The 17765-nt window shown below is 34.7% G+C and overlaps 1 protein-coding gene across 1 annotated transcript in view; it reads right to left on the minus strand.

The window, feature by feature from the left end:
- Positions 1–4620: 4620 nt before the first annotated feature.
- The window catches only part of LOC149807312 (HEAT repeat-containing protein 1-like), a 178280-nt gene continuing 165135 nt past the window's right edge, over positions 4621–17765 (minus strand). The window contains exons 44-45 of the mRNA XM_089965190.1: positions 17146–17254; positions 4621–4774 (exon numbers count right to left, since the gene is read on the minus strand). Of these exons, the coding sequence (XP_089821316.1) occupies positions 4686–4774; positions 17146–17254 (198 nt within the window). The 3' untranslated portion in view covers positions 4621–4685. The remainder of the gene's footprint in view (positions 4775–17145; positions 17255–17765) is intronic.

Consider the following 17765-nt stretch of genomic DNA (forward strand, 5'->3'; position numbering starts at 1 on the left):
CATATCGGTGGCACACCACGTGGCATGGGCGTTGCACAAGCTGTGGGTGTCGATCGCGCAGAAGAGGATGATTATGTTGGTGTTATCACGGTTTACCTTCGGTATGTGGGCGTACCGCTGGGTTAGGTACAGAATGTCTGCGTGTTTGTGTCTTCCACTGCTAAAAGGCTAGTGGGATTATTAAGTCCTTCAAACACTCATATCTTAAACGATATCGCTGTTCTAGTCGCGACGAAGGTCGTTTTGCCTTGGGACCTTGACGCTAGAAAAGAACGTTACTGGGTCTTCCACTACGTCGACCTCATCTTTCGTAGGTTGTTCGTCACAACCATACGATCTTCTCACAGACGGTTGCGTCACTAATCTGCCGTTGCATGTCGTAGCACGCTTGAGGCAACCACGTACAGTCAGTCCCACTTCATCCGGCATGTCAGGAGGTTCAGCAAGAGCAGGTTATTGCTGCTGTTTGATGGACTGATCAATAACACTTGTGATGGGGACAAGTGGAGCAGCGGATTTTTAATTTCCTCCTCCACTGACTGAAAAGTCAATGACTTCCATACTTATTGAACGCCTGCAGCATTCTCCAGAATGCTTGCATACTGTCTGCAATGCCGGCGACTGCCGGATGGGGGGTTCTGGCCAACACCTCGTGTACCTTTTTTGGGGCCTGTGCCGTGTGCGGAGCAAATAACGTTACTTGTTGGGCTGCCGAGACTTAACACTAAACTCGACACCATTCTTTCCGATCTCCTGTATTAGGAAGCTAATCATTCCACACTCCAAGGGGTCATGGCCTTGAGTAACTTCATTTTGTGTAGAGGTATCATCTAGCAGAGACTGGCAACCTTCCCACTGGCCTGTTGCTTAGCCACTTTGGATAGCCTAAGAGCAAGTATGGGAGTCTGCCTTTGAACCAGTGTGGACATTTGCTGACTATGGGGATGGAGTGTGTCAGCCAGTGGATGTGGGGTTGTCTGTCATGTCTATGTGGTCAGTACTACATCCAGCATATAACTGCATTTTCTCTCAGTGATCTGACTCTCTCTGATCCGGATGTTCATTCGCATTATGTGAGGCTTTTTGATGGACTATGATGTTTATGATACATAGCTTATAATTGGAAGATTGTTAAGAGATGTTGATCATCAACAAGATGATCTAAACTGCGATTGCACATGCAGTTAGTGGTGTTGATAGGTGCCCGTCCTGACCTGGTGTTAATCTGTTATGATCACCAAGGCTTGCCATGACTCACTATCCACACTTTCCAACAAATGGCTCACAGGGTAAAGTAAAAATGTTGCTGTCTTGTGACTTTATATAATGTCATGCACAGTGGTCTCAAACTTACCTTTCGCTACTACTAAACCACTACAATCACTATTACAACTGATCACTGATAACATTATGATGTAGATAACAATGATAGAACCTCCAACGAAAATGAGACAAATTCTAACACTGGGGAAAAGAACTAATGTAATTGAAAAAAAGCAAAGTGAACTTGGGGACAGGTTATATAAATACTACCTTAGCTAATTTTGGCAATTCATATCAATACATGTACATGAAATCTTTAAATATAAATGAATATTTTATCATTGATGTATATATATCTATATTTGCTCTAGACAATTATTTTCTGATGCATGCAACATTTTAACAAGAACTAGGAATAAAGAATACAATACATATACAGTGAATGTGAATATTTTTCCTTTTTAGTGTTGAATTTGTTACCTTGGAAACATAAACCTGTTATGAGACTACCTGTTTTGAAAACCTCCTTTTTGTTGGCATATGAGGTGGTCTCTCAAAATAGTGTGTGTGTTTTGGGTTTATAATGTAGCTTTAACAATTTTTCATTCATATCGCTACATTGTCTGCATTAAGGCAGTTTATAACGATGTCTAGTACTGGGGCATCATTCTGCAAACATGTAACATCATGTCCCATGCAGTCATATTATTGTGACATCAGGCCGATCAGTCCTAACACTATCCTCTTAATGCTGAGTACCATTTTTATAAGTCTTTGGATGACCTCCCGCATCCAAGGCTGATACTTTAACCACTAGGCCACTGGAGTGGTCTCTCAGGATAGGTTTTACTGTAGCAACAATGCCAACAACAGTGTTGATAGTAACAGCAATTTAAAAAAATTCAGGATGATTCTAGAGGAAACTGATCCAATACATCATATAATAAGTGGTCAGAACAACAATGATGAGGACTGCCACAAATACAATGATCTCCTATGAAAAGCTAAAAGTGCTTATGGTACATGTAAGACGAATATATATATATATATATATATATATATATATATATATATATATATATATATATATATATATATATATATATATATATATATATATATATATATATATATAGAAACAAGTTACTGTGGAAGGACAGATTGATGGGATGATGTGCACATTTTCTTATTTTAAATAAATGGAATTTGTTCAATAGCTGTAATTTTTGTCCATTTGCATTATGAAAACAGGGTCAATGTAATGATCTGTCCTAAGCCGGCCTCTCTGTTCTGTCACTTATAGGTGCAAGCCATCTGCAAGGTCTGGTGACAATTCATGATGGAAAACTCATTAGTTATTATGCAAACACCACTCTTTTTCTTTAAATCAGAGACCTTGGTGTTTGATCTTTTGATTGCAATTTTGGTAAGAGTCTTCCCTTACTAAGAGTGCGAGATATCTAAAAAAAATTGGAACACATAGATGCTGGACAGATTTTAGTTATTGTGTTGAAAAGAAATTGATAACAAACAGATGGATGGACAGATGGACAATTTATATATTGGCATTTATTGGCACTTTAGCAAAATTATTGCTTTATGGTGCCAAGTGGAGTTGTATTCTGGCAGAGATGTATCCTTCAGGATGCATACAATCATCCAAAGATGGGACTGATGTTACAAAGATTGTCTATGGAATTTTCATTCAACATGTTTTACTAAGTATACACAACATGTATATAATATATGAAGTCAGTATATGGGAACCTTTGACTCACAAACAGGGATCTACCCCACCATTACTCTCAATACCAAGTTGACAAGGCAGACATTAATTAGTACAGAATACCTCTAGATTGTATAACAAATCATGTTTTTGAAGACCTGAGATACTAACAGGCTGTAAAATTTAAGGTTGTGTAAGGTTTTCAGTGTGAAATGGGAGTCTGAAAAGATGAAATTTGTTTCTTGAAAGTTTTTGATAAAGTTAAAAGAATGCAGCATGGCTTGTAATTTAGTTGTTAAAAATGGAGATTTTACATTTTAACTGGCTCAAGATGGTGGCATGGGATGTTACTGAAACAACTTCAACCTTGTCTGCATATTTTGAACTGTCTGTTTACAGGGATGTATGGCCAAGATATAACACACCGATTTCATTTAAGTCACACCTGATATTGCTATTGACATCTTGTCATCTGTTTATAAACTCAGCCAATCCAATGCAAGATCACATCATTAATATGCATGAACTGCACTCATAATCAAACCAATCAAGATCTTGTTGATCTATTTACCAAGTTTGATCAAAATCCTATCAATAAGAAGCAGTCTCAAGAATGGAAGAAAAAAAATCTTGTTATCAGATGCAAGGTCACCTCATAAATATGCACAAGTCTTGCTCACAACAGAAATCATCCAACATCTTGATGGTAGTAGCCTATTTATCAAGTTTTATTAATTATGTCCAAAGTAGCTCTCAAGTGATAAGAAGCTCATCAAATAATCTGGCTTATAACCCCCTCAACCTGGGTATGGTATAAGCCCATTTACCAATCTGTTGATATTGTGATCAGAAAACAATCACTAAAGTGATGACACATTCTGTCCATCAGATGCAAGATGACTACTTGTTGTATGTGCATCTTTATATTATGAACCCTTCTTACAATTTGATGAAATACTGATTAGAATTATAGCATGGTAATAACCTCATCCAATCAGATAGTAAGATAAACCCCATTACTATTAATGGAGATTGCTCTTTACAAAAACTTTCCAAGATAATATAAGAATATATTCCAAGTCTGATCAAGACAGGAACACAAATATGGCTTCCAGAGTGGTAACAAACACAGCGAATCTGATGCAAGATTACCATATGTATAGATCTCATTTACAATCCAACCCATCCATGGTCATGATGAAAGAAGTTATTATTTCAAGTCTGATTAAAACTGGATTAGAAATATGGCTATAGATAGAATCTGGGGTCCTTACAAATTTGATGTTAGCAGCAAACAGTTCCAGATTTTGAAAATTTGAGCCTGTTTTCCTCTGCTTCTTTCTGACCTCAGTTAAAGCATATCTGTAGTTTAAGTTCAATAGAATTCATACTCTCTGATCCATAGCAGATCAGAAAGTCATTGACTCATAAAGAGTGGACAGAAAAAGCTGCCCACAGACACAAAGACAGACAGGCAGGAAGACAGTCCCTTGCTATCCTGTCTTATGAAGCATAATAAAACCCAATAATGAAACAAAATAAAAGGTCAATGATTTAGAACTGGTATTATTTTTTTATACAAATAATGAAGTATACTCAAGAAGGGGAAACAAAAAGATAACTTCACAACATTCCACGGATAATATTCTTTTTTATTAACTAAATTTCTGCAGAAGTTCTTGAGGTGAAATGCCAGCTAAAAATACTTCTGGAGGGGCTCCCCAAGGGTCTTTTCCATTTGTACAACAACTGCCTGGCATTTCTTCTCCACCTCCTCAGATTCATCTGAAATTAATCAATGTAACTTTTGCACTCTTTGCTTTCATAATAGATCACAAAATACAAATGCAATTAGATCACATTAAGGACAAGATCCCCAACAAATGCCATCCAAATGATCATCTGATTTTTCAGCTGACAAGTTTGGCTTTATGCTTGCCAGGCAACACTCAGGCTGATACAAATACTGTCAGATTCACTTATCTGCTCCATGGACTGATGTCCCAATATTCAGACAACTACCTTACTCTGAGAGGAAGAGATAGCATGTATAGTGCTGATTTACAACTACTGTCATCACTTTGATGTACATAAAGGATGCATAATATGCTTGTTATTCAGCCATAGGTGTATCTGTCCATGTTGTTGTTGTTGTTGTTGTGGGGTTTAACGCCATTTTTCAGCACACGATAGGCTATACATGGCGGCCAGTATTAATGGTGTATCTGTCCATGAAGAGTGAATATATTCTCCAGATAAAGTGTATCCTTTTGGGACAGTCCTTCATTTCAGATCAAGTTGGGCCAAATTTATAACTGTTAAGATGATGGTCAGGAGTAAAGCAATTGTCTTAAGTAAATATTGATAAGGGAATTTCCTTTAGTAAATAGAGATAATGGGATTCCCTGAAGTAAATATCTATCAGGGAATTCCCTGAAGTAAATATCCTTAAGGCATTTCCCTAAGTAGATAAACAAAATGGAATTTCTTAAGTAAATATATATCTGGGACTTCCTTAAAGTAAATATTCATAATGGAATTTCCTGAAGTAAATATCCATAAGGAAATTCCCTCAAGCAATATCCATAAAGTAATTTCCTTAAGCAAATTCGCATAATGGAATTTCCTGAAGTAAATATCCATAAAGGATTTTTCTGAAGTAAATATTCATCATGAATGTCCTCAAGTAAATATATATATGGGAATTTCCTGAAGTAAATATCTACAAGGGAATTCCCTGAAATAAATATCCATAATGGAATTTCCTGAAGTAAATATCGATGAATGAAATTCCTTAAGTAAATATCCATAATGCAATTCCCTGAAGTAAATATCCAAAAGGTAATTCCCTGAAGTAAATATCTATAAGGGGAATCCCCCATGTAAATATCCATGAGGGAATTCCCTGAAGTAAATATCCATGAGTGAAATTTCTTAAGCAAATATCCATTAAAGAATTCCTTAAAGAAAATACCCATAAGGGAATTCCCTTAAGTTGTTATTGTTTAGGGTTTAACACCATTTTTCAGCACATAATAGGCTATACATGGTGGCCAGTATATACGGTGAAGGAAGAAACCAGGAAAATCATGGCAAGCAACAATGACCCACAGGAAGCTACTAGCAAGCTTTCTCACATAATCAGGTGAGCCTGAGACTTGAGTCCATGTAGACAAGGGTGAGATGTTGGTGATCTGTAAATGCGAGCACCTTAAACCACTCAGCCACCTGGGGCCCTGAATTCCCTTACGTAAATATCAATAAGGGAATTCTCTTAAATAAATATCCACTAGGATATTTCCTTCATAATTAAATATTCATACGGGAATTTTCTTAGGTAAATATCAGTAAGGGAATTCTTTGTAGTAAATATCCATACAAACTGTTTTGAAGATTCTCATGCCTGTAGTTTTTCACTGTTCCAAGTCAGATGTGAGCAAGTGATGATGTTGTATGCAAAGCGCCAACATTACCACTATCCAAGCATATATAAATTGATACCTATATAGCAGTGTAATGTGATTATCATTGGACTCGTATTTTCGGTTTGGAGACACAGATTATATGAATTATTTTTGATAGAATGACATAACTATATATCTATATATATATATATATATATATATATATATATATATATATATATATATATATATATATATAAATTGCTTTCATCAGTCTAAATTGTACAAACTTTCTGCCAAGAAACTGCTCAATTAGGAAGTTTGCTAGTTTGAGTATTTTCAATGAAATCTGGCATACCATATTTGCAATACAAGATATAAAAAGAATTATGTAAAAATACTTCAATTAGCAAATTGAAGTTGCTATCCAATGACATGTACAGTAACATCTTATCACAAGGCTACTGTTTGTGAAGGTTCAAAAAGCCACAGTACTTTAATAATTTTAGTAATTTTAATGATGACACTTCATGACAGCTGTGATGCTACATTATCTTTTGTGATGGCATGACATCATGCAGACCAAAGGCATAATGTCTTAGGTGAGCATCAGACTAATTTCTCTCAACTTTTTGTGCAGTTTTATTGAATAAAGTCAATATTTTCAGTCAAGTTAATTACCATAATTTTATGTTTGTGCTCAGTTCAAATGAAAAAAATTAATTTTAAAAAATTTCTGCTGAAATAGATGATCATGTGACACATTGATCATCATGATAAAATGTAACCTTACAGGTCAAGCTGGAATTTGTTGTTTTCTTTCATAAATTGAGGGTTTCAATTAATTCTTCTGGATGACTTAATCTAAGGATAATTTGTAAACCTAAGAGTGCACTGAAATTAACTACCAGCCTCTATAGACAGAGGTGGATTAGTTTGGTCTCTGTATGTATCTAAATGTAATTACAACATTTCTTTAATCAGGTTTGTTTAGTACCATTCTGAAGCTGATAACTTTTCCAGACCAAGAGAGATGTTGACACTTAACTAGGGATCACACAAAAGATAAAGAGATTATTGATGGGATGGGTTCAAAATTACATTTTTACTGGCAGGTGATAGTTGACTATCCTTTTCATTTTCAATTAAGAAAATTACTTTGCCATATGCCACTTTTGACAAAACAATTCATTAAAACGACCACACAACATTTCTGGATCATGATTCATTTAAACAGGTTTCATTAGACTGATAAAATTGTACAGAACAACAGATCAAGTGATAATTGTCATTGCAGGAATAATTTGCTATACTTTTCTATAGAGTATGGCTATAAAAACAAAGAATGTAAATATATGTATCTGTATAACATGTATCTGTATAACATGTATCTGTATATAACCTGAGGTAATATACTATCTCAGTATATAATTTCATTCTATATTAACATGCATCCCCATGTAGGATCGAGGCATAACACTTTACACTCAGTCTGGTCTCTCTCTCCCTCTCTCTCTCTTTATATATATATATATATATATATATATATATATATATATATATATATATATATATATATATATATATATATATATATATATATATATATATATATATATATATATATATATATAATGTATGTATGTTTAATGGCACATCAGTACAACACTGGCTGTATTGTTAAGTTTTAAAAATGTAAATATCAAAACCTGCAGACAATATGAAGGAAAAAAAAACTTTCAAATACATACCAATATGAAATATTACAAAATAAATTAAAAAAGGAAAAGATGCATCAAAATGAAATGAAACATAAGTCTTTCCGCTGTATTTATTCAAAACTGAATGACGAAACTGTCAAATACCTTCCCTATTTACAATGTATGATTGATACTCTGAACGCCTGATAATACTGAACACTTGGCAATACTGAACAGTGAGTACATGCATTTTTATCACAATCAAAACACCACTGATATGGATGCCTTATGAAAACAGTTTAGTGTTATCTCTTTGGTGGTCAAGGTTTGATGGGATCACTCCACAAAGACACAAGGAAACAAAATGTACTACATATCTGATTTAATATATATTTATTTCAATTTAATTATTTTTTATTATTTTTCATTACATGATATTGTAGTGTAAATTTATTCACTAGAGATGATACTTTTTTAGAAAATAGGTTGACCGTGACTGTTAGTTTATAAACACCAGGTATTGATCTAAATCCCGACCTTGTTTCGGTAACAACCTTCATAAACAAGTTTTATTTTATTTTAAAATGACTGGTTGTTTCCAAGGTCGTGATGGGTCCTTGTCTTTAAGATATAAACAATTTTTTATTTCTGAGAGTAAAAATGATTGGTTTTCGTCAGGGTCACACTGGGTAAATGTGATCTGTTATAAGTACTTGCTTCTATAAACTACCAGAAGATGATCACTTGACTCTTGTTCACGTTTTGGAAAGCCCATATAACCCATGTTTTGGAGAATTAATCTCAGTAGAAGTTGGGCTGTTAAACTGTTCGTTGTATATTGTGCTGTTTGGAGTTAATTAAATTACTTGGTTTGGAGTTATTTCAAATTACTTGGATTCAAAAGGATTAATTCTGTTATTTTTCTGGAAAATACGTGTGCTCATGTAATATTGTGGAACTTGTTCCTTGGACAGTTTTTTTATAAAAATTTATTCAGCTATCAGAAACTGGAGTGATAATTCTTATTTTTACAAGGAACTGTAGATTTCAACACTACAGATTGTGGCATACGTCATTGTCTTCCATCTTGGATTCTTCGTCTGTATTCAAACGTGAAATCAGTCGAGCATTTTATTATTAGGACTACTAAAATGTCATTATCTGATTATTTTTGGATCATTTTTGGATTTGATTCTACAAAACCATAAGTTCATATTTTTGTCATTTTTACAGAATTTTTTCCAGGGAAATAAATTATTGTATTTTTAAAAGCTTTCTTCACTCTTTCTTGTGTTACTGTTTATTCGAGCCTAAACAAGTGACATAAGAGTCATGTTCTAGTCATATATTATTGGCTTCATTGCTTGTTTTTGTATTTTCATGTCAGAAAACATCCTTGACCTTATCAGTCTTCTATAATTCCACAACATAGCATTGTATCATTTTTTTTCAAATTTAAATAATTATATTTTATATTCATTCTTCTATCATATACTATTTAGACATATGCTTTCTATGAATGGTATATGTAAAAAAATTTAGGAAAACAAACAATCAAATGAAGAAGTACTTTCAAGTCACATCAACATTAATGCCCCATGACAGTCTCATTCAGTTTCAAACTGATTTTATGATGAAAATAATACAGCTGTTAATATCTTCAAAAAATATTAGATAGTGTTCTCCTATTCCAAAAAAACAATTTGTTATTTGCATATTGATGTTTGAGTTTTGAAACACAATTGGTGTGTGTGTGTGTGTGTGTGTGAGTGATCTGGATTTTTAACATAGCTTTTTAAAAAAATTCAGTCTTATCGCTACAATGTCTGCAGTGTGGCAGTTTATAGCGATGTCTAGCACTGAGGCATCATACTGCAGACATGTGGCATGATGTCTCACCCAGTCACATTATTCTGACACCGGGCTGACTAGTCCTAATACTAACCTATTAATGCTGAGCGCCAAGCGAGGCAGCTGTTAGTAACATTTTTTGTAAGTCTTTGGTATGACTCGGCCAGGGATCAAACCCACAACCTCCCGCATCCGAAGCGGATGCTCTAACCACCAGAGTGGTTGAAACACAACTGGTAATGTTTTCACCATCAAAGGATAACATGGAGCAACTGGACAGTGATTGCTCTGGAAAGGGTTTATGGTCATTCGGATATTAAAATACATGCCTGTGAAAATGCAATTCACATTGTCAACACAACTGATATGAACACCAGCTATCAGATGCATGCAATACATTTCACCTTGGGCTACAACATGGAGCATCTCAAAAGTTATAAATTATGGTCACAAAATATACAGTCAAACGGGCAAATTGTTTTTGCTTTTCTAACTTAAGTTAAAAAAATTAAGCTGACAATGTAGTCACCCACGTCTTCTGGTGTGTGTGTGTTGCATACTACTGTAATTGAAAACTCATGAGGAATTAGGTCTAAATGAAAATAATCTGACCTACCCATTGCAACCTTGTAAAAATTACAGCCAGTCATCAGTTTTGTATCCCACACAAATTTTGCACTATAATTACATTTTTTAATGATCTTATTGTCTTTATTATTATTATTATTATTATTATAGTTCTTTTTTCAATTATCCCAATATACAATTATCTTAACATATTTCCTTCAAAAACTCTTTGCATAACTCTACTGGGATATAATTTCTGGTATCGAACTCTTACCAGCCACACTTAATTCCCCAATCTTTGCCCACAACTTAAAATTAAGTCAAAACATAGTGGTTTATTATGTTATAGACACACAAAAAAAATCACTTGTCTATTATTTCTGCAAAAACTTTGTACTGTTATATCTCTCACTGTAAATTGCCCCTAATGATTCTAACACGAAGAAGTCCAGATTTTAGTGTAGATTTTGCGTAAGTGTTTGTTTTGTACATGTTGTTTCTTTATCCCCTTAATGAAGAACCTGCTTAGCCCAAAACATTGGGAAACCATTTTAAATTTGTGCCTTCATCAATTTGTGTGTGTGTGTATGTATGTATGTATGTATGTATGTATGTATGTATGTATGTATGTATGTATATATATATATATATATATATATATATATATATGTATGTATGTATGTATGTATGTATGTATGTATGTATATATATATATATATATATATATATATATATATATATATATATATATATATATATATATATACATGTACATATACACACAATCACTCCCTTGATAGGGGCCCCAAGTGGCCAAGTGGTCTAAAGCACTCTCTATTACGGATCACTGCCATCTCACCTCTGTCTGCGTGGGTTCGAGTCTAGGATTTGGCCAATGTGGGTATGTGAGAAAGCCTGCCAGTAGCTTCTTGTAGGTCAGTGGTTTTTCCCGGGGTTTTCCCCGGTTCTTCCTCAACCATTAATACTGGCCGCCATACATAGCCCATCATGTGCTGAAAAATGGCGTTAAACCCTACAACAACAACTCCCTTGATAACTTGCAACCTGATAATTCGCGAACCTGCTTATCATCCCATTTTTTAAAATAGAAAATACCCAAAACATTGGCCCCTATTTGTTGAGTGTGAAGTTGTTGTTGTTGTTGTTGTGGGGTTTAATGTCATTTTTCAGCACACGATAGGCTATACATGGCGGCCAGTATTAATGGTGGAGGAAGAACCCGGGAAAACCCCGGAAAGAACCACCGACCCTCGAGAAGCTACTGGCAAGCTTTCTCACATACCCACATTGGCTGAATCTTAGACTCGAACCGCCGCAGACAGAGGTGAGATGGCAGTGATCCGTAACGAAGAGCGCTTTAGACCACTCGGCTACTCGGGGCCCCTTGAGTGTGAAGAAATCACTATCAAAATTGGTAAATGAAACACTGATATAACACTTATCGTCAAAAACAGTAGATAGTATCCCGCAATTTCAATCAACCTCTTGAAATTCTCCACTTTTAATAAGAATACATTTTGTTAAATTTTGCTTCCAAACAGCATTCCTAGTACACTATAAATAACAATATTCAGTAAAATTTTGATCGCTGAAAATTTCACTAACACCTGCTGGAAACAGCACATATGAATCAATTCGGTTTTATAAAGTGAATGTTTCAGTTCTATCTTTTAGTTTGATTTAAGTGTATTCATCATGAATGCCATGTGCCCTCTGGTATTCAATCATGAAATGTCAATCTACCATAACCACTATATCTCTGAGCATTTCAGAATAAGCAAATTAAGTGCCAACTGTGTATTGATATCTGATCTGTATAAGTATTTGTTGTATTGTTGCAGTCAATTAAAAGCAGACCTGCCTTGTTTTATCATGTAATGACGTCTTTTCTATCAAATCAAGTAAAAGGGCTGGAATAAAAGAAAAGACAAAAGGCATGCAAATCCTACCTGCATATGAGCTAACAGTTCTAGTCATGTAACTGGCCAACATATTTTAATTGATAAATTGAAAACTGTTATAAATATTATCTCACGTTTGCTAAGCCCCAGCTATAGAGTCATGATTAAGCTATAATCTACCTGTTTTGGGAATATTACCATGGCCTTGTGTTTGATCTCTAAACATTGCCGTGGGGTTAGTGTTGAACTGTTACGCAAGGTTACCATGATCAGCCAGTGAACGAAAACCTGAGTTGGCAAAGGCGACTGGTCGCGTCACTTAACAAAGGCTTGCTGTTATCACACATATATGTTAAAGGTTAGTTCAAGGATCAAAAGGAATGGGGCGTGTTCTTATCCATCCCCATCTTAACAGATAGGGAGAGGAAAATTGTCCACTAAGTTTAATTGAATCAGTCCACAGCAATATCCAATAAAAAATTGACACAGAGGACGTGATTACAATTCAGACCGAAATGATATGCCTGGAAGGATTGCAGATCAATAGGGATTTCTCCAAGAAATAAGCCACTCGTAATCTGGCAGCAGAACTTAGAGGTAGATTCTAAGGAAAGACAACGCTTCAAAAAGGTCAGTAAGTTATTTGTTCAATTTTTGCAGAATATTATGGCATCATGATTGTAATTATTTGTAGTATGTACACTTGATTACTAGCATGTAGAATTACTTTTGTAGTGTTTCATTTACATGCATGTTTGAGAAATGGGCTTCAGCCTTATGTGGAGAACTGTTAGGTGCTAGGTGGAATTAAGTAGATTGTTAGCTTGTGGTCAGAATTAATTCTGTAATTTGCTATTAGGTTACTTCGTAGTAAACCAGTGCATTTATTAATGCATTATGTTAGAATTTACACATGCTTGAATTGTGAATTTGGAAACATGGTTTAAGTATGTAAGATTAGTTACTTTGGACATATGCATATATTAGAGAATGAATATTTGAATATTTGCGTACTTTGTATAAGTTGTAAGGTAAATAAATGCGTCTGATTATTGTGATATCGTTTAGTATAACAGGGTTAGGAATATGTACTGATGTGACGAATTTATTGATATATGCATACAAAGTAACTGATATCAAGCTGTATTATGACATTTGTTTTATTATATAAGAACGCATGGGTATCTCGATGTGAATGAATGCATGACCGAAGAAATTTAACAGCTGTTATCTGATGATAGGCTGTGTGTAGTGTGAGATGAGAGGGCTAAGGGAAAAGATTGCACTATCCTTATGTTTTCATAGGAAGCTTTTTAGGGGACACAGAACTTCCGGTTACATTGGGTCCCAAGTCTTCAAGAGTTGGAGACAGAATTGAGACTGTAGCCTAGACAGTCGAAGTCGACATAAGTGTAGTCATGGGAGAAAGAGGAGGAGGAGTAGAAGGAGTCTAGAGAAAGTCAAGGAGGAGGAGGAGAAGGAATTTAGAGAAAGGTCGGGGAGGAAGAGAAGAAGAAATTGGGAGAAGTAAGAGAGAAAAAGGATACAACACGAGTAGAAATACAAGGACAGATGGAAACTAATCTCACACTGCTAATCAAGTGATGCAATAGGCTTATTAAAGGGACAAACAAAAGGAGTGTAATTGTAAATTTTAGTCATTTGATTACTGAATTGTTATTAAATTGTTATTCATTGAATTTCAACCTTTTTATATATTTAACCATCTAACTGTCGGTATTGCTGACTGGGGGCTCGGAGCTTTACATCTATCTTTCACTAAATTTAATTTCTAACAAAATAGAGCCTGGGTGGGACTTCTATAATAGTTTAAATAAAATACTGGGAGTACCCCACCCCAACCATATACTTTGTCACATATTACTGTATAAGTAATATAATAAAATTATCTTCAGTTAGCAAACTCATTCACAGATGTGATCAAAGACTGAAAGGCAACTAAGTGAAAGGTGAACTTAGTGAAATAAAAAACTTTTTTTAATCACAGATAAGGTTTATTGTGGAGAAGCAAGTTTCAGAGTTTGTAGATTTACAACAAATGTTTGTTGCACAAAATAAATGTCCCTCAGTTTTGAAAAAGGAATCATATTTGGATCCGAATGAACAGCTAAGCAACAAAAAGCAGTGGCATAATGCACAATGTTTTCACATAGATGTGATGGTTGTTGAAACCTGCTGGAAAAGTTTTAATGATCTTTCAGGTTGGGTATCTTGAAAAAAAGGGTAATACCGGTATATACAGTAAAGAAAATAACTTGATCAGAAAAAGCTCTATAATTTTATTTTTACCCAGCGTGATTATAAAACAATTATTTTGCCTTTAAAAAGTCCCATAAACCTCCCCATTTTCACTATGTCCAGTGGGGATTGCTTCACTTAAGATTTGTTGGGAGGTCCCTTGGTAGCTCACATTATCTTATAATAAAGTGTCATCAATGTTCTTGGACCTCGCTGTGTGCGAGTTATCATGGGATATATATATATATATATATATATATATATATATATATATATATATATATATATATACACACACACACACACATGTATGTATATACAGATAATACATATAAAAATGTACAGAAGATCAAAAAATATCCATGCTTGATGCCTTCAACAGCTTTCACATCATCGTTATGGATGCTCTTCATGTGAACACACACACACACACAGACACACACACACACACACAGTGAAACCCTTTAAAACTGAAAACCATTGGTACCCAAAAAAGTTTTCGATTTTGAGAAGTTTTCAGTTTACTGAGGCTTTTGCAGTTGTGAAAAAAGTCTCTTTCTGAGTGCTATTGTGATGAGAGAGAGAGAAAGGGTGTGCAATTATTTATTCTTTGTTATAATTTATTTAAATACATGCATTTAACGATGAATCGGCTGAAAAATATAAATTCCTACCACATATCATATCCTGTCACATGAATAAATACAGTTGCTCCAGACAGAAATATTGTCTTCATTATAAGAAACATCTGAGGAATGAGATACTGTATTTTTTATCTGTACCATAATTGGAATTATAAATGATACTCGATAATGTTTAAATGCTCCATACAATTCATAATGTGACAGTTCAAGAGCCTGGCTTGTTGAAAGCATGGAGCATTGTCTGTTGTTTGTTACATCATTCACTGGCCTGACTACTTTCATGAAACTGCAACACAAGTTCAAAGTCATGTGACTCAGATGTAGATCAGGTCTGTATGATGTAACATAATGATTGTTTCTCCTGCTATGTATCTGTTGGTTTACATTTTTTATCCAATTTATCTGTGCAGTCATCCATGATTAACTTTTAGCTATGTAACATTAATGTCCTTAAAGTGCTGGGGTTTCTGAGCCTTGCCAATTACAAGTGGTTTCAATTTCTCACTTGTAGCACTGCATGCCAAAAAAACATCACTGTTGTGAGTGAATACAAACAGTCTTAGCTACTGAAATACATGTAATTCATTTTTTTCTATTGTAAATCATGTGTGAATCTCACTCTTAGAATACTGCTTTGTCAGTCTCCGTCGGCAAAAGCATAACCAGATGCCTGGTTAATAAAGCACTGATATTTAATTTAAAAATCAATCACACAATGTTTTACTGATCATAATGAACAGGATCAATCACAGTCAGATAATCTGCAGATAAACATAGTCTTTCTTAAATGCCCTTCTTACAAGCATTTAGTTATTAATATTATTAATTTGCAAAGACTTCAGATGGTCCCTAATCTGTGTCACATGTGTGTCAAGTGTTTTAACCATGTGGGCACTTATGACATTTTCTGGATCCTTGTGTCACATATCAGACCACTACAGTACCTATTAAAAGTAATTAATCTGTTCCAGCATGTGTCAGGAATTTAGCAGCTAAATATATTTCCAAGTTTCAAATCAGTTTTGGTTTTATTGGGCAATTTTAAGCAAAACATTTATGATCAAAATTTGTTTTGGCATTTAGAGTTGTGGGGTATGGGATTACTGGGGAATAAATGATATTAAAGAAGGAAAAATTTGGGACAAAAAAGAGGGGATTCTGGTATACAGAGGTCTTCATCTTGAGGGGTTTCAATGTACACACAAACAGACAGACACACACACAGTGCAGAAACTTATCTGGTCATGAGCCAAAGGCAAAAACTTGATCTAAGTCAATAAATTTTTTAATTTACCTCAAGCGACTGAACTGAGATACCATACATGCAATCGTATAGTTTCATGATTCTATCATTAACAGAGCTTGTGAAAAAAGCTGAACCAAAAAATTTAACTAAAGTCAATGATGCATGAAATATAAGCCACCGTAATCTATGTTTGTGATGATAATAAGCTAAATGCAGCAACTTCACCATGAATCTACAACTAATGTACATGCCTACAGAATTTAAACCCCCTCAGTCCCTCATCCCCCTGGGTTGGGATGGGAATGGGTTGGTGATGGTGGCTGAGAGGTGCTATGAAACCCACTCTAAGCCTGTTATCTATGAAAAAAGAATGGTTGACATTCAGCAAGTGTGCACATATGTATATGCTTTTATCTGTGTGGAATTTTGATGCCATGGGTAGGAAAAGTGTGTAATTCTACAACGTAGAGGTGAACTAAAAATTATAGGGTCTTTGTATCTGGATATTTTCTAAAAAATCTGGTCTAATTTTATTCAGGGAGTTTTAGTAAATAGTTATTTACCCTCCATTAATTCAGCCAGGAAGGGTATTGTCTCTGGAAGAAGGGTCATGTAATCTTCACCCAGCTTCTTATGTAACTCATCAATAGTCAGCAGGGCTGCAAACCGTACCTAAGAAAAATGATAAAATGCTTAAATATTATGTGAAGGACTAATTTTCAATACAGGCTTGGCCAAATTTTTTTTTCAATTATGATACTTTTTAAAGGAGACACCAAATTGGAGGCACAATAGACCTGAATATGATACAAGCCCTCAGTGATCATACATATATGCCCCTCGCAGTAAGCAGCTTGTAGTACACACAAGCTAAATACCATATACCAGTGAATGCAAGCAGTTTGAAGAGTATCTTTGCTAAATACCAAATGCCACTGAATGCAAGCAGCTTGAAGTATATCTTTGCTAAATACCATATATCACTTACTGTATGCAGCCTGAAGTATATCTTTGCTAAATACCATTTGTCACTTACTGTAAGCAGCTTGAAGTATATCTTTGGTAAATATCAAATGCCACTGAATGCAAGCAGCTTGAAGTATATCTTTGCTAAATACCAAATGCCACTGAATGCAAGCAACTTTAAGTATATCTTTGCTAAATACCATATATCACTTACTGT

The sequence above is a fragment of the Sinohyriopsis cumingii genome, chromosome 1 (genome assembly GCF_028554795.1).
Source record: "Sinohyriopsis cumingii isolate HCF-2022 chromosome 1, ASM2855479v2, whole genome shotgun sequence".
Taxonomy (NCBI): Eukaryota; Metazoa; Mollusca; class Bivalvia; order Unionida; family Unionidae; genus Sinohyriopsis; species Sinohyriopsis cumingii.